The 16,593-nt window shown below is 51.9% G+C and overlaps 9 protein-coding genes across 9 annotated transcripts; 5 read left to right on the plus strand and 4 right to left on the minus strand.

Moving 5' to 3' along the window:
• Nucleotides 1-865: 865 nt before the first annotated feature.
• On the minus strand, nucleotides 866-2,854 carry BDW70DRAFT_158460 (flavin-containing monooxygenase; the record flags this gene model as incomplete). The annotated part of the gene is made up of 4 exons (XM_073740525.1): nucleotides 866-1,374; nucleotides 1,443-2,428; nucleotides 2,524-2,717; nucleotides 2,798-2,854. The coding sequence occupies 4 exons, from the start codon at nucleotides 2,852-2,854 to the stop codon at nucleotides 866-868; spliced, it is 1,746 nt and encodes a 581-aa protein (XP_073597661.1).
• A 228-nt stretch (nucleotides 2,855-3,082) lies between these two features.
• Nucleotides 3,083-4,448, minus strand: BDW70DRAFT_166649 (NAD(P)/FAD-dependent oxidoreductase; the record flags this gene model as incomplete). Its single annotated transcript, XM_073742050.1, has 2 exons — nucleotides 3,083-3,310; nucleotides 3,364-4,448. 2 exons carry the CDS (start codon nucleotides 4,446-4,448, stop codon nucleotides 3,109-3,111), a joined length of 1,287 nt encoding a protein of 428 aa, XP_073597662.1. The 3' UTR covers nucleotides 3,083-3,108.
• Nucleotides 4,449-4,868: 420 nt separating this feature from the next.
• On the plus strand, nucleotides 4,869-5,625 carry BDW70DRAFT_158462 (uncharacterized protein; the record flags this gene model as incomplete). Its single annotated transcript, XM_073740526.1, has 2 exons — nucleotides 4,869-5,098; nucleotides 5,151-5,625. 2 exons carry the CDS (start codon nucleotides 4,869-4,871, stop codon nucleotides 5,623-5,625), a joined length of 705 nt encoding a protein of 234 aa, XP_073597663.1.
• Nucleotides 5,626-5,655: 30 nt separating this feature from the next.
• On the plus strand, nucleotides 5,656-6,081 carry BDW70DRAFT_158463 (RHO alpha subunit C-terminal catalytic domain-containing protein; the record flags this gene model as incomplete). The annotated part of the gene is made up of 1 exon (XM_073740527.1): nucleotides 5,656-6,081. One exon carries the CDS (start codon nucleotides 5,656-5,658, stop codon nucleotides 6,079-6,081), a length of 426 nt encoding a protein of 141 aa, XP_073597664.1.
• Nucleotides 5,981-8,148, minus strand: BDW70DRAFT_166653 (uncharacterized protein; the record flags this gene model as incomplete). The annotated part of the gene is made up of 4 exons (XM_073742051.1): nucleotides 5,981-7,679; nucleotides 7,733-7,884; nucleotides 7,940-8,051; nucleotides 8,102-8,148. 4 exons carry the CDS (start codon nucleotides 8,146-8,148, stop codon nucleotides 6,122-6,124), a joined length of 1,869 nt encoding a protein of 622 aa, XP_073597665.1. The 3' UTR covers nucleotides 5,981-6,121.
• Nucleotides 8,149-9,119: 971 nt separating this feature from the next.
• BDW70DRAFT_158465 (cupin domain-containing protein) lies at nucleotides 9,120-9,829 on the minus strand (the record flags this gene model as incomplete). The annotated part of the gene is made up of 4 exons (XM_073740528.1): nucleotides 9,120-9,281; nucleotides 9,346-9,515; nucleotides 9,565-9,622; nucleotides 9,680-9,829. 4 exons carry the CDS (start codon nucleotides 9,827-9,829, stop codon nucleotides 9,120-9,122), a joined length of 540 nt encoding a protein of 179 aa, XP_073597666.1.
• Nucleotides 9,830-10,224: 395 nt separating this feature from the next.
• Nucleotides 10,225-11,566, plus strand: BDW70DRAFT_149064 (uncharacterized protein; the record flags this gene model as incomplete). Its single annotated transcript, XM_073738952.1, has 7 exons — nucleotides 10,225-10,278; nucleotides 10,311-10,364; nucleotides 10,408-10,504; nucleotides 10,581-10,691; nucleotides 10,746-10,881; nucleotides 10,912-11,261; nucleotides 11,388-11,566. The coding sequence occupies 7 exons, from the start codon at nucleotides 10,225-10,227 to the stop codon at nucleotides 11,564-11,566; spliced, it is 981 nt and encodes a 326-aa protein (XP_073597667.1).
• A 581-nt stretch (nucleotides 11,567-12,147) lies between these two features.
• BDW70DRAFT_166655 (major facilitator superfamily domain-containing protein) lies at nucleotides 12,148-13,803 on the plus strand (the record flags this gene model as incomplete). Its single annotated transcript, XM_073742052.1, has 3 exons — nucleotides 12,148-12,322; nucleotides 12,371-12,682; nucleotides 12,749-13,803. 3 exons carry the CDS (start codon nucleotides 12,148-12,150, stop codon nucleotides 13,684-13,686), a joined length of 1,425 nt encoding a protein of 474 aa, XP_073597668.1. The 3' UTR covers nucleotides 13,687-13,803.
• Nucleotides 13,804-14,115: 312 nt separating this feature from the next.
• On the plus strand, nucleotides 14,116-16,351 carry BDW70DRAFT_133128 (Zn(II)2Cys6 transcription factor domain-containing protein). The gene is made up of 4 exons (XM_073736270.1): nucleotides 14,116-14,355; nucleotides 14,414-14,788; nucleotides 14,855-15,866; nucleotides 15,914-16,351. Exons 1-3 carry the CDS (start codon nucleotides 14,212-14,214, stop codon nucleotides 15,659-15,661), a joined length of 1,326 nt encoding a protein of 441 aa, XP_073597669.1. The 5' UTR covers nucleotides 14,116-14,211; the 3' UTR covers nucleotides 15,662-15,866; nucleotides 15,914-16,351.
• Nucleotides 16,352-16,593: the final 242 nt, after the last annotated feature.

The raw sequence follows: 16,593 nt of genomic DNA on the forward strand, positions 1-16,593 counted from the left end.
TGAAATGCGCCGCAAAGAGATGCAACAACAAGACGCCTGACTACTTCAGTACTGAAGACTGAATTGAGGCTGACATTCTCTGTTGGCCATATTAATTGTGCATAAAGCACGTCCGCGCACTCCATTTCGTATAATGGTTGTACAGGGAAGACGAGGCCGGGCAGGCATCCGAAGTCAGTCTCAAGATCTCGGTATCTCGTACAAAGAAAGGGATGGAAAGGAAAGTAAAGAGAAAGATGAAAACGCAGGCATAGATGTTTCGTTAGCTCCCCGACACTTGTCGAGCTCGTTCTCTCCCTGCATCCTATCCAACTCAGCTCACTTTCTTATCATAAGCCAATACATTACAACCCAGTTCACACCCGAAACGAACCTCAAAATACTTCATTCAGAGCTCTGGCCCTCCAGTGCCTCCTTTCTTGCCGCTATTTTATCTAACACTTCACTATGTTTCTGCCCAACCTACATCAAAGCTTTGACCTGAGACATGAGAAGGCGACGTGCTGGACAAATGTCTATGCGGAGACCTTTTCGTGGTAGCAACCCACAGGTTTCCTATACCGTAGACTGGTTACCTGGAGAACTAGGGCAAGGATGCGCCGGACGTGCGATAGTTACGTCGGGATGGATTATTTCCTGATACGGATGTGTCGACGGCCACTTCTATTGATGATACAGCCATGAAGGAGATAGAGACGGATCGTTGCCGTGCGGCTGCAACTAGAGCTGGCTCCTTCTGGATTGGACGAATGCTGCGTATGCTGTTGTTGCGTGAAGGCTCGTTGCGTTGGTTGTGTTGTGCAACAAATGGAATGCTCCCAAGGGCTAAGGCTGTATGCGCATCGTATATTGTTTAATCTGTGCTTCATAGTCTTGCCATCACATTTGAGTCATCTTCGTTTGCGTCCCCATCCAAATCTAGAGACCTAATATCCAGAGAAGACAGCGCCTCCCCATCCACCACATAATAGCTCAGGTCCCGTCCCACCTTGGGCACTGTACTTGCCTCCCTGGCTTTCCTCTCCTCCCTCCCCAGACAGTCCGTCTCCTGGTTCTCGACCCACGAAAGGCTTGTTCCCCAGTAGGCAAACCGGTTACCTTTGTACGTGAAATCAAAGTCCTCCCACCAATCTTCCGCAAGGGTCTGCATATAATGCAGCGAGCTGCCAGGCCACAGCGCCGTGATCTTGCCGGTGGTATTATTCTTGTACCAGCTGCGACATGTCCCCGTCCAGACCATATTTGACATGTACGACTGCGTATGGGCATCGAATTCTGCTTGCGCGTCCGGTCTCACGGAGAAGGATTGGATCTGTTGGCGGACGGTTTTGCGGAGCAGGCGCGTTATATAGTCGGCTGTTGCTTCAAGGGGCCCTACACTCATGAGTCAGTGCCAATCAATACAGCAAATGGGACGCGTGAAGCGGGGGGACCGAACGTACCCATCAAGCTCCCATTCGAGATGGGCGTATTTGGCCCTAAGAACATAAGATAATTGAGGAACCCAGCCACCACGAGGCCAAAGTACGATACTGGGTTTGTCTCCCATAGATCCTGCAGATTCACACCATCAGCGCCTATTCTAGGGAACCGCGGCCGGAAGGAAGTATTGAACCCAGTTGCTGCTATCAGTATCTCGGTTGGGTTCATTGATCCGTCTTCCAGGACGACCCCGTCACTTGCGATCTCACGTATGGGGTCGAAAACAGGCTGTACGTTATCCTGCTGCAGGGCGATCAGGTACTCTTCCCCGGGATTGACTCTTCGGCAGCCAGCTTCAAACTTCGGAATCAGTTTCTCTCGGAGGGATTTATCTCGAATGAACTCCTTCATCCGCCCTTCAAACCGCGCCCGGAGACTCTGGTGCTCCGGCGACTCTTTCATAAACGCGCCGAACATCATGTTGAATTGATCCTCAAGTCCCTTCCGCATCGCCAGGTAGGCCTTCTTATCAGACTTGAAAGACCGCTTCTCTGCTCCAATGTAGACATGTCCCTTCTCAGCACCTTCCGGCAAAGCAATAGGAGGAGATATCCACGACGGGGTACGTATGTAGATATCGACATGCTCCACAACTTCGCGGATTTCTGGTAGAAGCTGGACGGCATTCGGCCCGGCGCCGATAATCGCTGCTCGTTTCCCGGCTAGATCAACGATGTGATCCCAAGCTGTTGTAAGCAGTATCGGGGCCCTGAAGGTGTCCAAGCCCCAGATATTAGGCATCTGCGGACTATTGAGGATTCCACCGGCGTTGATGAGGATCTGACTTTCGATAGTCCCATGGTTCGCAATATCTACACGCCAGATCCCACGGTCTTGATCCCATAATGCATGCTCAACACGGCTGTTGAGACTAATGTGAAGATTGAGATTGTATTTCTGAGCGACTGCTTTGAGGTACGATTGGATCTCCGAGGATGTTGCGTGACTACCTCAGCAAATGCTTTTCATTAGCACCCGAAGATAAAGACACCATCTCAACCATTTGAAAGGAGAAGAAGAGGAAGCAGGGATGAAACATACAGCCTCGACCAATCAGTATTTGGTGCGAACGAGTACTGGTAAAGGTGGCTGGGGACGTCGCATGCACACCCCGGATAGCGGTTCTCGAACCAGATCCCGCCAACTTCGGGTGATTTTTCATAGATGTGAAAGTCGACGTGCTGGCTGAGGTGCTTTGCTGAAGGATCTTGATTCCCATGAGGATACCGGAGACTCTGATACCTTGTTAGCAAGGCATTGTGATGTGCGGGTGAGGTGAGGTGGAATGAGAGGAGAGGCAGAGGACAGTAAAGACATACCCGATGCCGATGATTGTGACGCGGAGGCGGTTGAAAGGCTGGGTTTTGGTCATGATTACAGTGATCTAGACTTTTTAAACAATGGATTTTACGGTAGCCATGGGTGGATTCTTCTTGCTTCTGACTCAAGCGTCTATTTATCTCTATCGATCCTATCTTCCATAGCAGGCAATCAATCACTGTGCGGGGAGCGGCCCGGATCACTCCCCGTCTCCAAGCTTGATAAGGAATTATAGTTTAATCCTTGTGTGTAGTTCTTCTGTGGCTCTCTATACGTCCTGCTTGGTCTAGGCAGTTACCGTTATTCTCATAGCTTCGACTGCTCCAACACCGACAGCTTGCGGAGAGGCGGTCCTCCCCGGCTCCCATCCCCAGACATAACCACTGGGCCTTGGACAGGTTCCTTCTCCGGCGCCTTCAGGCGCCATTTCTGGCGGAGCTCGCTGGATGCGCAGTTCTCGAAGCAATCGGCGACGTATTTTCCCAGCACGGGGAGAAATTTGAATGCACTGTCACATTTTAGCACCTCATTTGATTAATAGTCGTTGTGGAATAGGCGTACTGTCCTGAACCGCCTGTAGCGACAAAAAGCCCATTCAGCGTCGGATGCCGATCGATGATAAAGTCCCCATTCGGCGTGTCGGTGTACCAGCACAGCCGTCGATTCAACCAAGGCCGATCACCCAAACTGGGGAAAAGGCTCTTCAACCCACCGCGGAGTGCAGCGTCCGCATCATCAGGTACGTAGCCGGAAGCCGCGTTACTAGAATCTCGTCTGGGTCCAGAGATAATGCGTCCCGTTGCTTCAGACTGAACTTCAGTCGCGAAGCCGTAGCCGTGGCGGGCGAGCTTGAGGATGTTTGTTCCGGGAGTAGGCGGGAAAGAGAAGACGCCCGTCGTCATATTAATCATGACAGGTGTGTTCGCAAACTTGGCCGCTTCAGCCGAGGTGAGTTGGATAAAGCCGACCGGTTGTCCAGAGGATGATGCGGTATGGGAGAGGTCGACGAGGCGGTTTGACCACGCGCCGGTGGCGAGAATGACCTGGGAAGCAAGGAGGTATGTTCCGTCCGCTAGGTTGACGCCGACGACACGATCAGAGGATCGGCGCAGTGAGTGGACTGTCCCTCGACGGCCGGTGATGAAGGAGACACCTGCAACGCTGCATTCAGAAGCCAGGCGGCCAATGCTGCCTGCTGCGTCCGCCCATCCTCCTCTAGGATTGTGGTACCCCTGAGCCGAGGGAAGGTCGGCTTCGATGCCTGTGTAAAGGGCACGCATCTGCGAGACGTTGGAGAACTCGTCGACATAACCGCCTTTGTCGAGGATGTTCTTTTTCGACTTCTCAATGTACTGGTTGGACGCTGTCTCTGAAAGCATGATGAACCCGGACTCGTGGTAGAAGTCGGCGTACGTGCTCGTCCAGCCCTTGTAGGCCTCCAGGGCCATCTGTGCGTAAATAGGGTCGGCATAGTCTGCACGAATAATCCGGGAAATGTCAACACTGCTTCCATCGACCACGGGAGGGACATGACGGTCGAGAACGGTGATGTTGGTGTATCCTCTCCTGGTCAGCTCGAGGGCTGTTGAGAGGCCGAAGACCCCCGCACCGATAACCAAAATCGAGTCTGTTTTCTGGTTGGTCATTTTGAAGATAACAAACAGGCTGTTATCCACGAATAGAATCAGAAGTGACGGTGAAGAAATTAGAAAGGCTGAGTTTTTTCAAGGTGGCCGTCCGGATCGCTCCCCGGCGGGTATACTCCATTCCAGCGGATCCGGGGCGCGTTCCGCCCGCCGATTGGGGAGGCTTGTCAACGTTATCACTTACTCCAAAACGGGCAAAAATGAGGGGATAGCAGGTGGTCATAAGGTCATCATACGGAGTATAAGTGACAAGGTTAATGACGAAGGTAAGGCACTCGTTGTGAGACGAAGTGTTTCTACCGTCATCCCATCTGTCCCTCTGTTGCTTCCATGAACCGCCTCTTCACATATCGACAGTCCAAGCCCAGCGATAATGCTGCGCTGCCGAGTCTTCCGTCATCGTAGTACCGTTCGGAGGCCATGTACAATTTCGAGCGCCGTGCCATCTTCTCAAAGAAATGGATGCTCGTCTCGCACCGGCTAAGGTTTACCGAACCAGGAAGTTACCTCCAACTGCAGGAGGGAGGCTTCTCATTCTTCCTCATTCTAGACCGTCAAGGCAAGATAAACGGTTTCCATAATAACTGCAGGCATCGTGCATACCCGTTGGTGGAGGAGGACGCTGGCTCGGTTAAGATACCAGCCTGCAAGTATCAGGGTAGGCCCACTGCATCAGGCGTGGGTTCAGTGTTGATGTTATAGACTGGTCGTAAGAATTGAACGGCAAGCTCGCCAAAGCCCCTCGATACCAGGAACTGGACGGCTTTGGCAAAGAGAAAATGGCCTGTTCCCAATCCACATCCACATCGATAAGCTGGGTTTCATCTGGGTGAACCTTGACGCCGCGGAGACACCGTGCGTGCGATGGGAGGAAGGTTTTGCTGGTGTTGATGAGCAGCCCCGGCTGAAGCCGTTTGATTTCTCCCAGTACCGGTTCGATCACGCATGGGATATGATGGGTGACTATAACTGGAAGACCTTAGCAGATAACTATAACGAGGTTGGTTGGTCTACCATCTCCGCGAAGCGATGGCTGATGATCAGTGCTATCACTGTCCGACTGGCCATCCCGGTATCGTGCAATATACCGATCTTCGAAAATACTGGGTGGAAACCAAGGCTGGGCATATCCAACATTACAACCCAGATTGACCAGATCATGAGGGCATGGGAATAATTCAGCACCTTTTACTTTCCGAATGCCTGCATGACGGTGTCACCACACTTTTTCTATCTGATGCGGTGCGTCCCCATCACGGCATCGCGATCGCACATTCAGTACGAAGTGTACCGGCATATAAATGCCTCAGACGAAGACTTTCGCAAAATTGGCGGCATCTTCAAACAAGTTTTGAAAGAAGACAAGGATCTGTGCAATGCGGCACAAAGAAATCTGAACACTGTGGTGTATGTAAACGGCGAGCTCCATCCCGAGCACGAGAAAGGACCACTGTTCTTCCAGCAAAGCGTCAAAGACTTGGTTGTGAGCCATCATCGTGCAGAGGAGAAGCAGGGTAGGGAGATATGGCCTGCGACGCCGGTCTCGAGTATGCCGAGCAAGCTTGATGAGGGCATGGAGCTCTGCCGAAAGATCGATTGTCAGGTTGGTAGTAGCGATTTAGCTTGGTGGTAAGGTAGCAATGGATGGCATGTCATTAAAGCCCGATCTGCAACTATGTAGGAGGAAGATTCAACCAATTATCAATGAACCGTCCGTAATCCTGCGGCTGTAGAAATGCTGTAGCTGAGCCTGTCACAGCCAGCCCAGGCTCTCCGAGTAACGCGGACAAGTCCGGGGGCGTTGGTTGTAGCACCTGCTCAGGTGGATAGTACGTGACTAGGTTCCTTGCAACCGTCTTGTGACCTGAGATTCCCGCGGACCCTATTAGCTCAAAATCGGGATCTGGGGTGGTCGAGTCTGTCTGAAGTGCACAATCCGTCGCTAGGCCAGGGCCCATAATGCTCGCTGCAATTTGTTTCGGCGGCGCGGCGATCAGGATATCACGAAGCAAGTGGACATTCACTGACCACGTCTGGCGCGAATTCTGCACCTCCCCGGCGGAGATACTATTTCGCAATTTGCTAAGGTTGTCGACCTGTCTTTCGATATTCGGCCATCGAAGAGCCATCCTTTTAAGGAAGACGAGGCATTTGTCGTATCCAGATTGGGCTTTCTCGCGAAAAAAGACGTCCTCGACAAAACTATGTTGGAGGTAGATTGTAGCCACAATGACAACTGCTTGTCCGATTGTAGGATCGGAGACTTCGTAGTTCTTGCTTTCTAGCAACTCGATGAAATGTAAGACCCAGCCTGCGTGCAGAGTGATCTGTTCATAAGAGTGCTGTAAGAAAGACTGTGGCATGGTAAGACGGAAATTCCGCAGCCGGGCCGAGAGCAAAAGGGGATGATTGAGAAGGCAAGGTATCGCGTGGAAAATCAGCTGGAAAAACAGGCAGTGGCCCCAGAAGTCCCTTTGCTGATGCAGCTCTGCCCCGGTCAGCTCATCCAATCGGGTCTCGTGAAGTCGATATCTCAACGGCGTGACGCTCTCAAACTCTGTATGTCGGAACGTGATCCGCGAATAGTCAGAATGAGGTGCCCAAGGAGGAGGAGAGTCGGGCGTGATGGCGGTGGCTGCGTAGTTCTGGGCCAATCCCCACACTTCGCTAAGTTGAATGGCACATCCCACGATTCCCATATCGTTTGCAGTTGTAGCACTATTCCCGTTGTAAGCAGTCCTCAAGCTAGGTCCCGGGGTTGGCTCGCCGATGAGGTTTGCTAGCATGTGAAGACTCCAGCGTAAAAGCACGCGCTCATCCTGTTCATCCTCCAGATTGGTGAATTCGGCACTTCCAAATCGCAGGTTTTGGAGAATGTAAACGGCTAGCCGGATATTTGCTCCCGCCCTCAAGGTGTGTCCCGCAGTGTGGTCGATTAAAGTCAGGATGCAAAGAGTCTGTAGCGTCGAGAGCTCCATAGAGCCTTCTGCCACGCGGGCCATCACCATCCGTCTTGACTGTTCAGTCCAGTCTCTGATTTGCCGGTCTATTCCCGGGTCCGCTATGCCGTTGCCCCTGAAACGCAGCCCCAGGGCTTTCATGGCGAAGATGAGCTCCTGGTCCCGGTTCTCACTGGCGAAGAACGACCTGTGATGGAAAATCGGCAGCGGCTGGTAGTTACAGTAAGTATGGAAGAGCTGCATCGCGTTCGAAGGTACTGGGCCCCTTTGGCTTCACATCTAGAGTCAGCTGTGAATAATCAAGGCGGATCGCGGTCGTCTCACGCAGACGGAGTAGCAGATATCCCTGGAGGCAGCTCAGAACTTGGCAGCCTCGGCTGGAACGTGGTCGTCGGCGAGGGAAATGGCTGGTTCTGGTTACTGAAACAGGCCATTAACGCATCGATCTTGCCTTCGATGCCCTCGATCCGTTGCTCCTACGCATCAAGATCATTAAGCGTGAAGCTCCCAGGCGGAAGCAAACCAACGTACCATATTCCTAGCATAATCCGCCTCTTCATCGCCAGCATATTCGCAAATCTGACCCAGCCTTAGGCAGGACGAGCAATTCGGCCGTTCGCCGGGACACCGCGATTTCTTTCGCCTACTCGGTGTTAGTTGACAAAGCAAGCCCGCACATCGAGACGGTCTTACCGGCATTGTTCGCACGCTTGACGAATCCGCTTTGGCGGCCTTGACATGTCCATTGAACAGTGCATGAATACTTCTTGTTCGCAGAGGCCTGATAGAGAAGATCATCTGAATCCGGAACTGAGCCGGGTTTTTATTACTAAGCAATAGCACATTTGCCGTATTAGGCAAAGCATAAAGTCACATGACATAGATCTACAAGCGCAGGGTAAGATATTGGGAATATCTCGCTACACAGGTATCCAGGTCATCAGAGAATCATAACTCCTAGAGCTGCAAAGTAAAGAGCGTTAACACATGGATCGACGTCGTCGACCCAACTATCACCCCAAAATGCCTCACTCTGTGTCCGCTCCCCGGCTCATGGAAATCAACCCCAAACCACCAAGAATACCTGTAAGAGGTTGGTAGCTCAGTATGTCTCCCACCCACTTGTCTGGTGTTTCTAGTAGCAGCGATTCCCTGATGCTGCTGGTAGGATGAGCCTCATCACTCTGGGCGTGCCAAAAATCAGCTTGTATTGAATAATGATTGCGCGAAGAGCCGAGGTTTCATGAGCGGCTAACAAGACGCAAATGATCAACACTAGGCGTAGTTGCAGATTGCTGCCGGCTCTGTCGTACTTGAGTGTACGGCGGTTGAGGTTGCGGTGGGTGCTGACGTCTAGAGCCCCGATTGAAGTTGAGCAAAGGGCGCTTAGGATGACCTTCATCTTCAGGTTGACTAAACCCTTGGGACATAAAACAAGACAGGAAATGAGGCTGCTTGGATTGGGCTTTTTAGCTGTCAGATACTCCAGAGATACCGGGTACGGTGTAAGGGCGGCGAGTAAATATGCAGGGCTGCACTGCCGAGTTTGACCGGATTCAATATAGATCGCCCACTGAGAACAAAAATATCATCTGCCAAGTACTAGACTACCTAAATATTGTAGGACTGCCTGGTCGCACGACTGTTATGTGGGACCAATGATAGCCTGTTGCCAACGTCTCTTTTAGGTAGCTTATTGGAAGGTATACAACTATAGCTTCGCCTTGCAATTCTTCTTCCACAGCGCCAACAATGGCCCTCCAGCCCCATAAACAGGGTCTGCCTCGGGCATTGCAACCCTCTCTGTTTCCTCGCGGAGCAAACGCAGGTCGATCGGCCTGTTTCCCATCTCATTCCTCCACCGTGGACAGCCCTAAGACATCCACTCAGCTACCACCCTGCCCATTGTTCTGCGTTCGGATGATACTATTACATACCTGAGGATAAACACCAATATATTGATAATTCTCACTACTCTCAACGCAACTGTGTGCAGTGCCCGCTGGAAGGGCAATCACGTCCCCGGCTTGAACTGAGAGCTCGAGGCCGCCGGCTACATCGCCGGCGCCGGCGCCGAGAAGGAGTTTGGACGAGCCGCGAAATATGCCTAGGTTTTTTAGAAGCTCGAAGGATGTTAAATAGAAGGCTTTAAGTACCATAGCACTCATGACTATTGGGATGAAAGTGGCGGACGGGGATGTGACCCCAGGTTCCCTGTAGGTGTAAGTAAGGGCCGTCTACTGCAAACCCTCACACCAAGCAGTCGCCTACTCTCTTTTCCCACTGGTTTGCCGTCAGAAACCGGGTAACAGTTTCCTCACTTAGAGGAGAAGGAAGGACGTTCCGGTAGTGGAGGACGGGAAGCTGACTGTTCGGTGCATAGGGAGTAGGCAGGAGAAAGTAGGTATCAACGGACGGCATGACGGATATAGATAACGAATTCAGGCGGATCGATTCTGAGGCTCGACGGTCTCTGCGGAAAAATTGCCACCCTTGAGTTCATGAAAGTGAGAGTTGGAGAATAACTTCGGAAGGCTCGGTCTCCGGAAGCTCCCCGCATGCATCGGCTGGCTCCCCGGCCCTGATATGATACTGACTGATAGGAACGCCAGGAAGGGAGTAAATCTGCCTAGCTGTCCTGCCGCTATCTTGATAGAGAAGCGGGGCGTGCGGGGAAGATAGGTCAGAAGCTCATGCTTGATTAGAGACATCATGGATGGATGTTAAATAACCAAAAGGGGGCACCGTACGTACTAATCGTGCTGCACTACATCATATATCTGGTCATTGCATAACCAGAGCCTGACAAACTCAACATGGCGGAACCTCTCGAAGACAAGAAGCCCGACAACATGGAAGCCTGCCAGTCCGTAACAATCATCATGACCAATGCCGCAAAGAGTTCAGCCCTCAATACCAAACCCTCCTCTCAGCTTCACTATATGCCGGCCTCTTTGTAGGCGCCATCACCTTTACTCCCCGATATTCTGGGCCGGAAGACGGTGTGGCAGTTGTCCATCTTCGGAGTGTCTATTGTGACCCTGCTGGCTGCGTCGTCTCCAAACTGGAAAGCGGTTAATGTCTGGACGGCGCTTTGTGGGTTGTTTGGGGGAGGAAACTCTATGTATATTCTGCTCTAAATGGATCACTGGGGGAGGCTGACAGGCTACAGTGGCCATCGATCTCACCGTGCTAACTGAGTCTCTGCCTAAGAAATGGTCGTTTCTCTTCACAGGACTTGCGTGTATATGGGGGCTGGGTAACGCCATTACAGCGCTGATATGTATCATTCCACTGGCTCTATTTTACTTATTGAGATATATGCTAACCAGACTAGCATGGCCACTTGTGGTGAGCTTCTGCTGCCCCAGCGGAGCCAGCGCCGAGATGTGCACCCGTTCCAACAATATGGGCTGGCGGTACATTGATATAGTGCCCGGGAGCCTCTGTCTGATCATGTCAATAGCGCGCTCGTTCGCGCTGGGAATGCATTAATCACCTAGATGGCTCGTCGCCCGGGGACGAACTGAAGATGCAGTGGTCGCTCTTAATAAGATTAACTTTAAGAACTGGGCCGAGTATAATGCAGACACTAGCCAGTTCTGCTGCCTGCCGGATGATCAGATCTCAAAACGGACGTGGCTTGAAGAGATATCCTCTATTAAGGAGCTTTTCCTGGGAAGACGGAATCTCCGTCTTATGAGCTGTTTGTTCTTGCTTTGGGCTTTCGTGGGGATATGGTACACTACTCTTTTCTTCCCCCGAGGTACACTCTTTCTAACAAGCTGCATCTGCGCAGTTTTCGCCGGTCTATTTACGCAAGTCCGAACAGAGGCGCAAACACCGCTTTCTCGTGCATGATAAATTTCTGGCTTAATGATTTGTATGCGGTTATTGATTCGTAAGCCTATCCCGCCGAGCCTTCAGTATCCGGATGCTGATCTTGCATTGCCTACCAGATATACTCCCTCGTCTTCAGAAACGAAACACCTCGGGGTTGGATGCGGGTTGCTCATGGCCTGTGGGAGACTGGTTTCCATCTCTGCGCCGTTTATCGCGACGTTTGGAGATGTTATGTCGGGCGTACCGCTCTGGGTTTCTTGTGCTATGTACGTGCGTATGGGGCTGTTAGGGCTTTCTTTGCCACGGCTTAGTTGAATCTATAGATGCTGGAAATACCATTGAACGAGAGGAATTTAAGTCGCTGAAAGATTCTCTGCCGGTAGGATGTCTGCTGGGATACTAAAGGCTGGGCACTTAGGGCTAGAGTATGAGGTTGGTGAGAAGAGGTCTTGGGTAAGACCATAATACACTTTCGGCGAGTTTATACTTGGAAATAGCGACGCTATCTATTCCAAAAGCAGGAGCAGTATACGAGCATGAAGCATCGATAGAAGCCTACTTGATGGTCATGTATTACGCCAGACATTTCCCCAAGCACGTCTTCAGTCACGCCATTTTTTAGGACAGTATTTAGAGCCGCCAAGCGCGCAGCTCAGGATACAATATCTCCATCAAGATTTAGCAGCGGGCTAGCGCCTTGTCGAAACTGGCATCTGCCAATGGCCGCTGATATCGCGACATTTAGCCAGGCATAGCACATGGCCTGGGCGTTACCCACAGTGGGGGAGCACTCCACCTGCAGAAAGAAGTCTAGATAGCGGCGATATCCGAAGCTGCATATAAGGAGCAGCTGCCGAATACGAGAGTATCAAGTATCGCAAACTAGATCAATCAAGATGGGACACTCTCCAGTGGCCGTTAAAGCCGATGCTGACCCAGAGCAGAACTTGGACCAACTAGCCCAGAAACCAGTTTCACGCTTGACGCGATGGTACCGTAGCGCTCTGTTCAACGTGATCATAGTCGGGTTGATCTCGTTCACACAACCAGGGATCTGGAACGCTCTCAATAGTACGCCCTCACCCTGATCCAAGGCTACTGCCGATGCTAACGAGCCAGACACCGGCGCCGGCGGTCAACAAAAGCCCTACCTGGTCAACGGCGCCAACTGTCTGACCTTCGGTATCATGGTCTTTGGCTGTCCCTTGTTCTCTATTCTTGCCAATCGCTACGGCCTTCGACGGGTTCTTATCCTCGGTACGCTAGGATACGCGCCGTACTCAGCAAGCCTGTATGTCAACAATCGATACGGCACGGAGTGGTTCGTTCTCTTTGGAGGCGTCACTTGCGGGATTGCGGCTTCTGCGCTATGGTCGAGTGAGGGCGCAATCGCGTTGGGTTATGGAGGGGTAAGAGATCGAGGCAAGAACAGTAAGCTCCTCCTTTTTTTCCCCCTACGTATATTCTCCTGGAGCGGACGTGTGCTGATAGAGACAGCTGGCATATGGCTTGGACTGCGCGAACTGGGCCAGCTCATCGGCTCCTCAATCCAGCTCTCCCTGAATGTCAAGGACGGCGAGCGCGGTAAGGTCGGGTACTCGACGTACCTTGTCTTGATTGCGCTCCAATGTTTGGGACTCCCACTCGCCCTTCTCATCTCGCATCCTTCAAAGGTTATCCGGTCCGATGGCTCAAGCATTCCCGACCCGACGAGACAGAAAGCTGTCCTCGGCGAGTTCCGCAAACTCTGGGCTCAGGTCAAAAAGAAGCACATCCTTCTGTTGATTCCAATACTGGTTGGATTCAACTGGAACAGTACATACCAGGGGATCTATCTGACCAACTACTTCAGCGTGCGCGCCCGCACCCTAGGCTCCCTGACCTCGGGCATCTCGGCCACGGCCGCCAATATGTTTTGGGGCTGGGTCTTTGACACACAATACTTGAGCCGGCCCAAACTGGCCAGGATCACATGGTTCACCTTTGCCGCTATCATGCTTGCCCTATTTGGATGGCAGTTCGCCAACGAGAAACTGTACGAAGATACGCAGCCAACCATCGACTGGGCGCAGCCGAACTTCGGCCGCGGGTTCGCGGTCAACGTGCTCTTCCGGTTCATGAACGAGTCCCACTATATGTTTGTTTATTGGATTCTTGGCGTTTTCAACGACGATCTGGAGACGTTGACCTTGACGGTCGGGATTGTGCGCTGCTTTGAGAGCGTGGGATCTTGTCTTGCCTTTGGAATCGGTGCTGCGAAGGTCTCGCCTATGGTAAATCTGATTGTTGCCTTTGTCATGTTCGTGCTCTGTATTCCCTCGACCTCCTGGGTAGTGTTCAAGGTGCCAGAGCATCCAGAGACTGCGCCCATGGATGATGAGAGTTCGCAGGTGGCCGGGTCGGTAGTTGATAATTCCCAGAGCCAGACGTCATAGAATACCATCAGTGATCAGTCCCTCATTATTTTTGAGAAAAACACCTGTATCGCACAACGCAAAAGCCAGCAATTCTTTTGTTGGCGTTGGTTTGAGGCTTTGCAAGCTCGCGACAGCGCCATGCTATTCACTTGTACAGCCCTAACCCGGGCGTTGCCTCAACGTTCAATCTCAGTGCTAACCTTGGACGTACCTAATTTCTGCTGATATACAGTATTTCTGCGATCTTATGCAGCTACACTTCGAGGATCAAGCAACAACACCCATGACGCCAAAGAATAAAACTGGAACGAAGGAACAACCGACCTGAATGCGGCCTTTGTGCCTGAGGCAGTAACTGAGCTCCGCCGCGTCACGTGTTGGGCGCTCGTATCCAGCCGCAGCATAGCCTTGAGGCTTCTCTTCATCCCACCATGTGCTGACGCCATCATTAAACAGAAAGCAGCCCGCACAAGGAGATGCTTGAAACCGGCTTCATGACTCCACCTTCTTAGTCCTTAATGTCTCCACGGCGGATGTCCCGAAATGGCGCTCTCATCCCCTCGCGCCTTCCAGAGCACATTCAAAGTGACACTCCCCAACAGACCGGTCGAGACCCCTTACCACGCACGGCGCGCTCATAAGAAGTCGAGAAATGGCTGTCTTATCTGTAAAGGCCGGCGGGTTAAAGTGAATTTCTTGCCTCCTGCATTACTTAGCCAGCAGCGTCCTGACAAATTGGAACTAGTGTGATGAACGCAAACCGACCTGCCTGAGGTGTGAGAACTATGGAGCTGCGTGCGTCTACGCTTCGTCTCTATCTTCATCATCATCATCGTCCAGGTCCAGCAGTATTATGCGCAGTACGGCAGCAAGCACAAGCAGATCTACGCCACCAAACAACGCACTAACTTCTCTGTCCATCTCCGACATGGTCAATCGCGTCCGAGACACCCTAGGCAACGATCTAGCCTTGGCTCCTCGGACAATTGGGAACCGCGATGAGGCGCTGAATCTCGCAGTCGACTCGTTCCGGTTCTTCTTGACTTGTTCAATAAACAGGATTTCGACTCCGCTGATCTATCAGGTTATGAAGCGCGAGATGGTTCATGTCGCGTTTGATGTGCGTCCTTCCCTAGAAAGCCCATCGTTTGCCCCTCTGGCTAGATTCTTACCTATCTTACTGTAGACTCCGTATTTGATGTACACACTCCTCGGCTGCGGGGTCCTGCACATGAACCGCGTATCACCAGGCAACGAATCTCGGGAGCTCGGCGAGGCGTACTTCTGGCAGCGCGCGGTGCAACTATACTCCGCAGCACTGCAGCACCCCATCAACCAGCATAACGTTTCCGGGCTGATATCAGCCAGCATTCTAATCGGCGTGACATCACTCGCCCCGCTCAAGTTCGAGATCCAAGACTCCTGGGTCTTTACCGGGCGAGGCAGCGACCTAAACTGGCTCGCTATTCAAGGCGGTTTAGCCTGCATCCTTAAACATGCGGGGCAATATGTCCCTGGGAGTATATGGGGCGTGCCATTCAGCCACAGCCACGAGATAGAGAGTCAACTCTTTCGCTATGAGATCACGAAGGGGCGGGAGGGCTTACATCCGGACCTAGCTGATCTATGTGGTATCACCGATGAGACTGACGACCAGACAAGTCTGTATTGGTTCCCGATCAAGCTGCTATCACCCTTTCTGGAACTTGAGGTCAATGCACAGATAGCATCACAGTGCACGACCTGGATGGGAAGGCTTGAACCGCCGTTCGTGAATCTGTGTCGAGAGCGCGACCCCCGCGCCCTTGTAATACTGGCGTATTGGATGGGGCTCATGTGTTCGATGTCACAGTGGGTTCCCTGGGTGGAGGGAAGGATAAGGAAAGAGTGTATTGCTGTTTGCATTTATTTAGAGAGTCTTGGCGATCCAGTTATACGGCCATTCTTGGAGTTCCCGGCGGCTGCGGCGGGCTATACCTTGATCTCCTTATGATCAATGTTGATACAGGCTTTAACAAGATATAAGAAATTGTTGTCGACGTGCCTAATTGATATACTAGCTAGCAACAGCCTCGAGACCAGATCCATCGCCTGCAGCGGCGAAGGAATTTCAGCATAATACGCTCTTCTCGCGCTTTCAGTCGTTGAGTATTGTTTCCCAGCTCCTAACTCCGTAAACCATTTCTTGAAGTGATAAGGTAGGTCCACCTTCCTGACTTGATGTCAGTTCATTGACTGGAAAAAGCTTGCTCAACTTCGCGCCGCATCAAGTACTGTTAGGAACTATAACATCTAGATACCATCCATTCTCGACTCCACTGGCCCAGATTCAGCCAGACCAGCCATCCCCTAGTTATCGAGCACTGAGACAGCGAACTTGGTGGCGCTTACCATTGGGAACATAGTCCAGCGCAATAATCTTCCAGACTGTCTCACTCCTCGCTGTGTTGCAAGCTGAAGAGGTCGGTGGCGGAGGCTGATGGTGGGCACATTTCTCCAATTGTACTTGCTCGCCCGTGAATAACCCACCCGGTACTTCCCCAGTTGCGTCGTTGGGTTCAATTCCTGAAATCCAGGTGGATTGCCAGGTTGTCTTGCTGAGAGACGAGCGAGAGTAGGGTTTGTGTTAAACCCAGTGAGCTTTTTGTGACATAGGGCCCGTAGTACTGGGGTAAGAAGTGCCGGCGGATAGCGCCATTATTGTATAACTTTCACGGCGACAACTAAGCATTTCTACAAGTGAATCCCTTGCAGTCAGCGCTTCAATATTGGGAGCCCAGGTTGGCGCGCTGAATTCTGGGGCCGCCATCGCCCATCGCTCTGTAAACGGTATCCAGTGACAAGGGCCTAAGGACAGGTAGAAAAGAGTTGAGAGACGTGGTTTCCTATGAACTGCGGTCAACGGACTGTTAATATGTCTTCTGC

This window comes from Aspergillus foveolatus (genome assembly GCF_047715535.1).
Source record: "Aspergillus foveolatus strain CBS 279.81 unplaced genomic scaffold BDW70scaffold_14, whole genome shotgun sequence".
NCBI classification, from domain to species: Eukaryota; Fungi; Ascomycota; class Eurotiomycetes; order Eurotiales; family Aspergillaceae; genus Aspergillus; species Aspergillus foveolatus.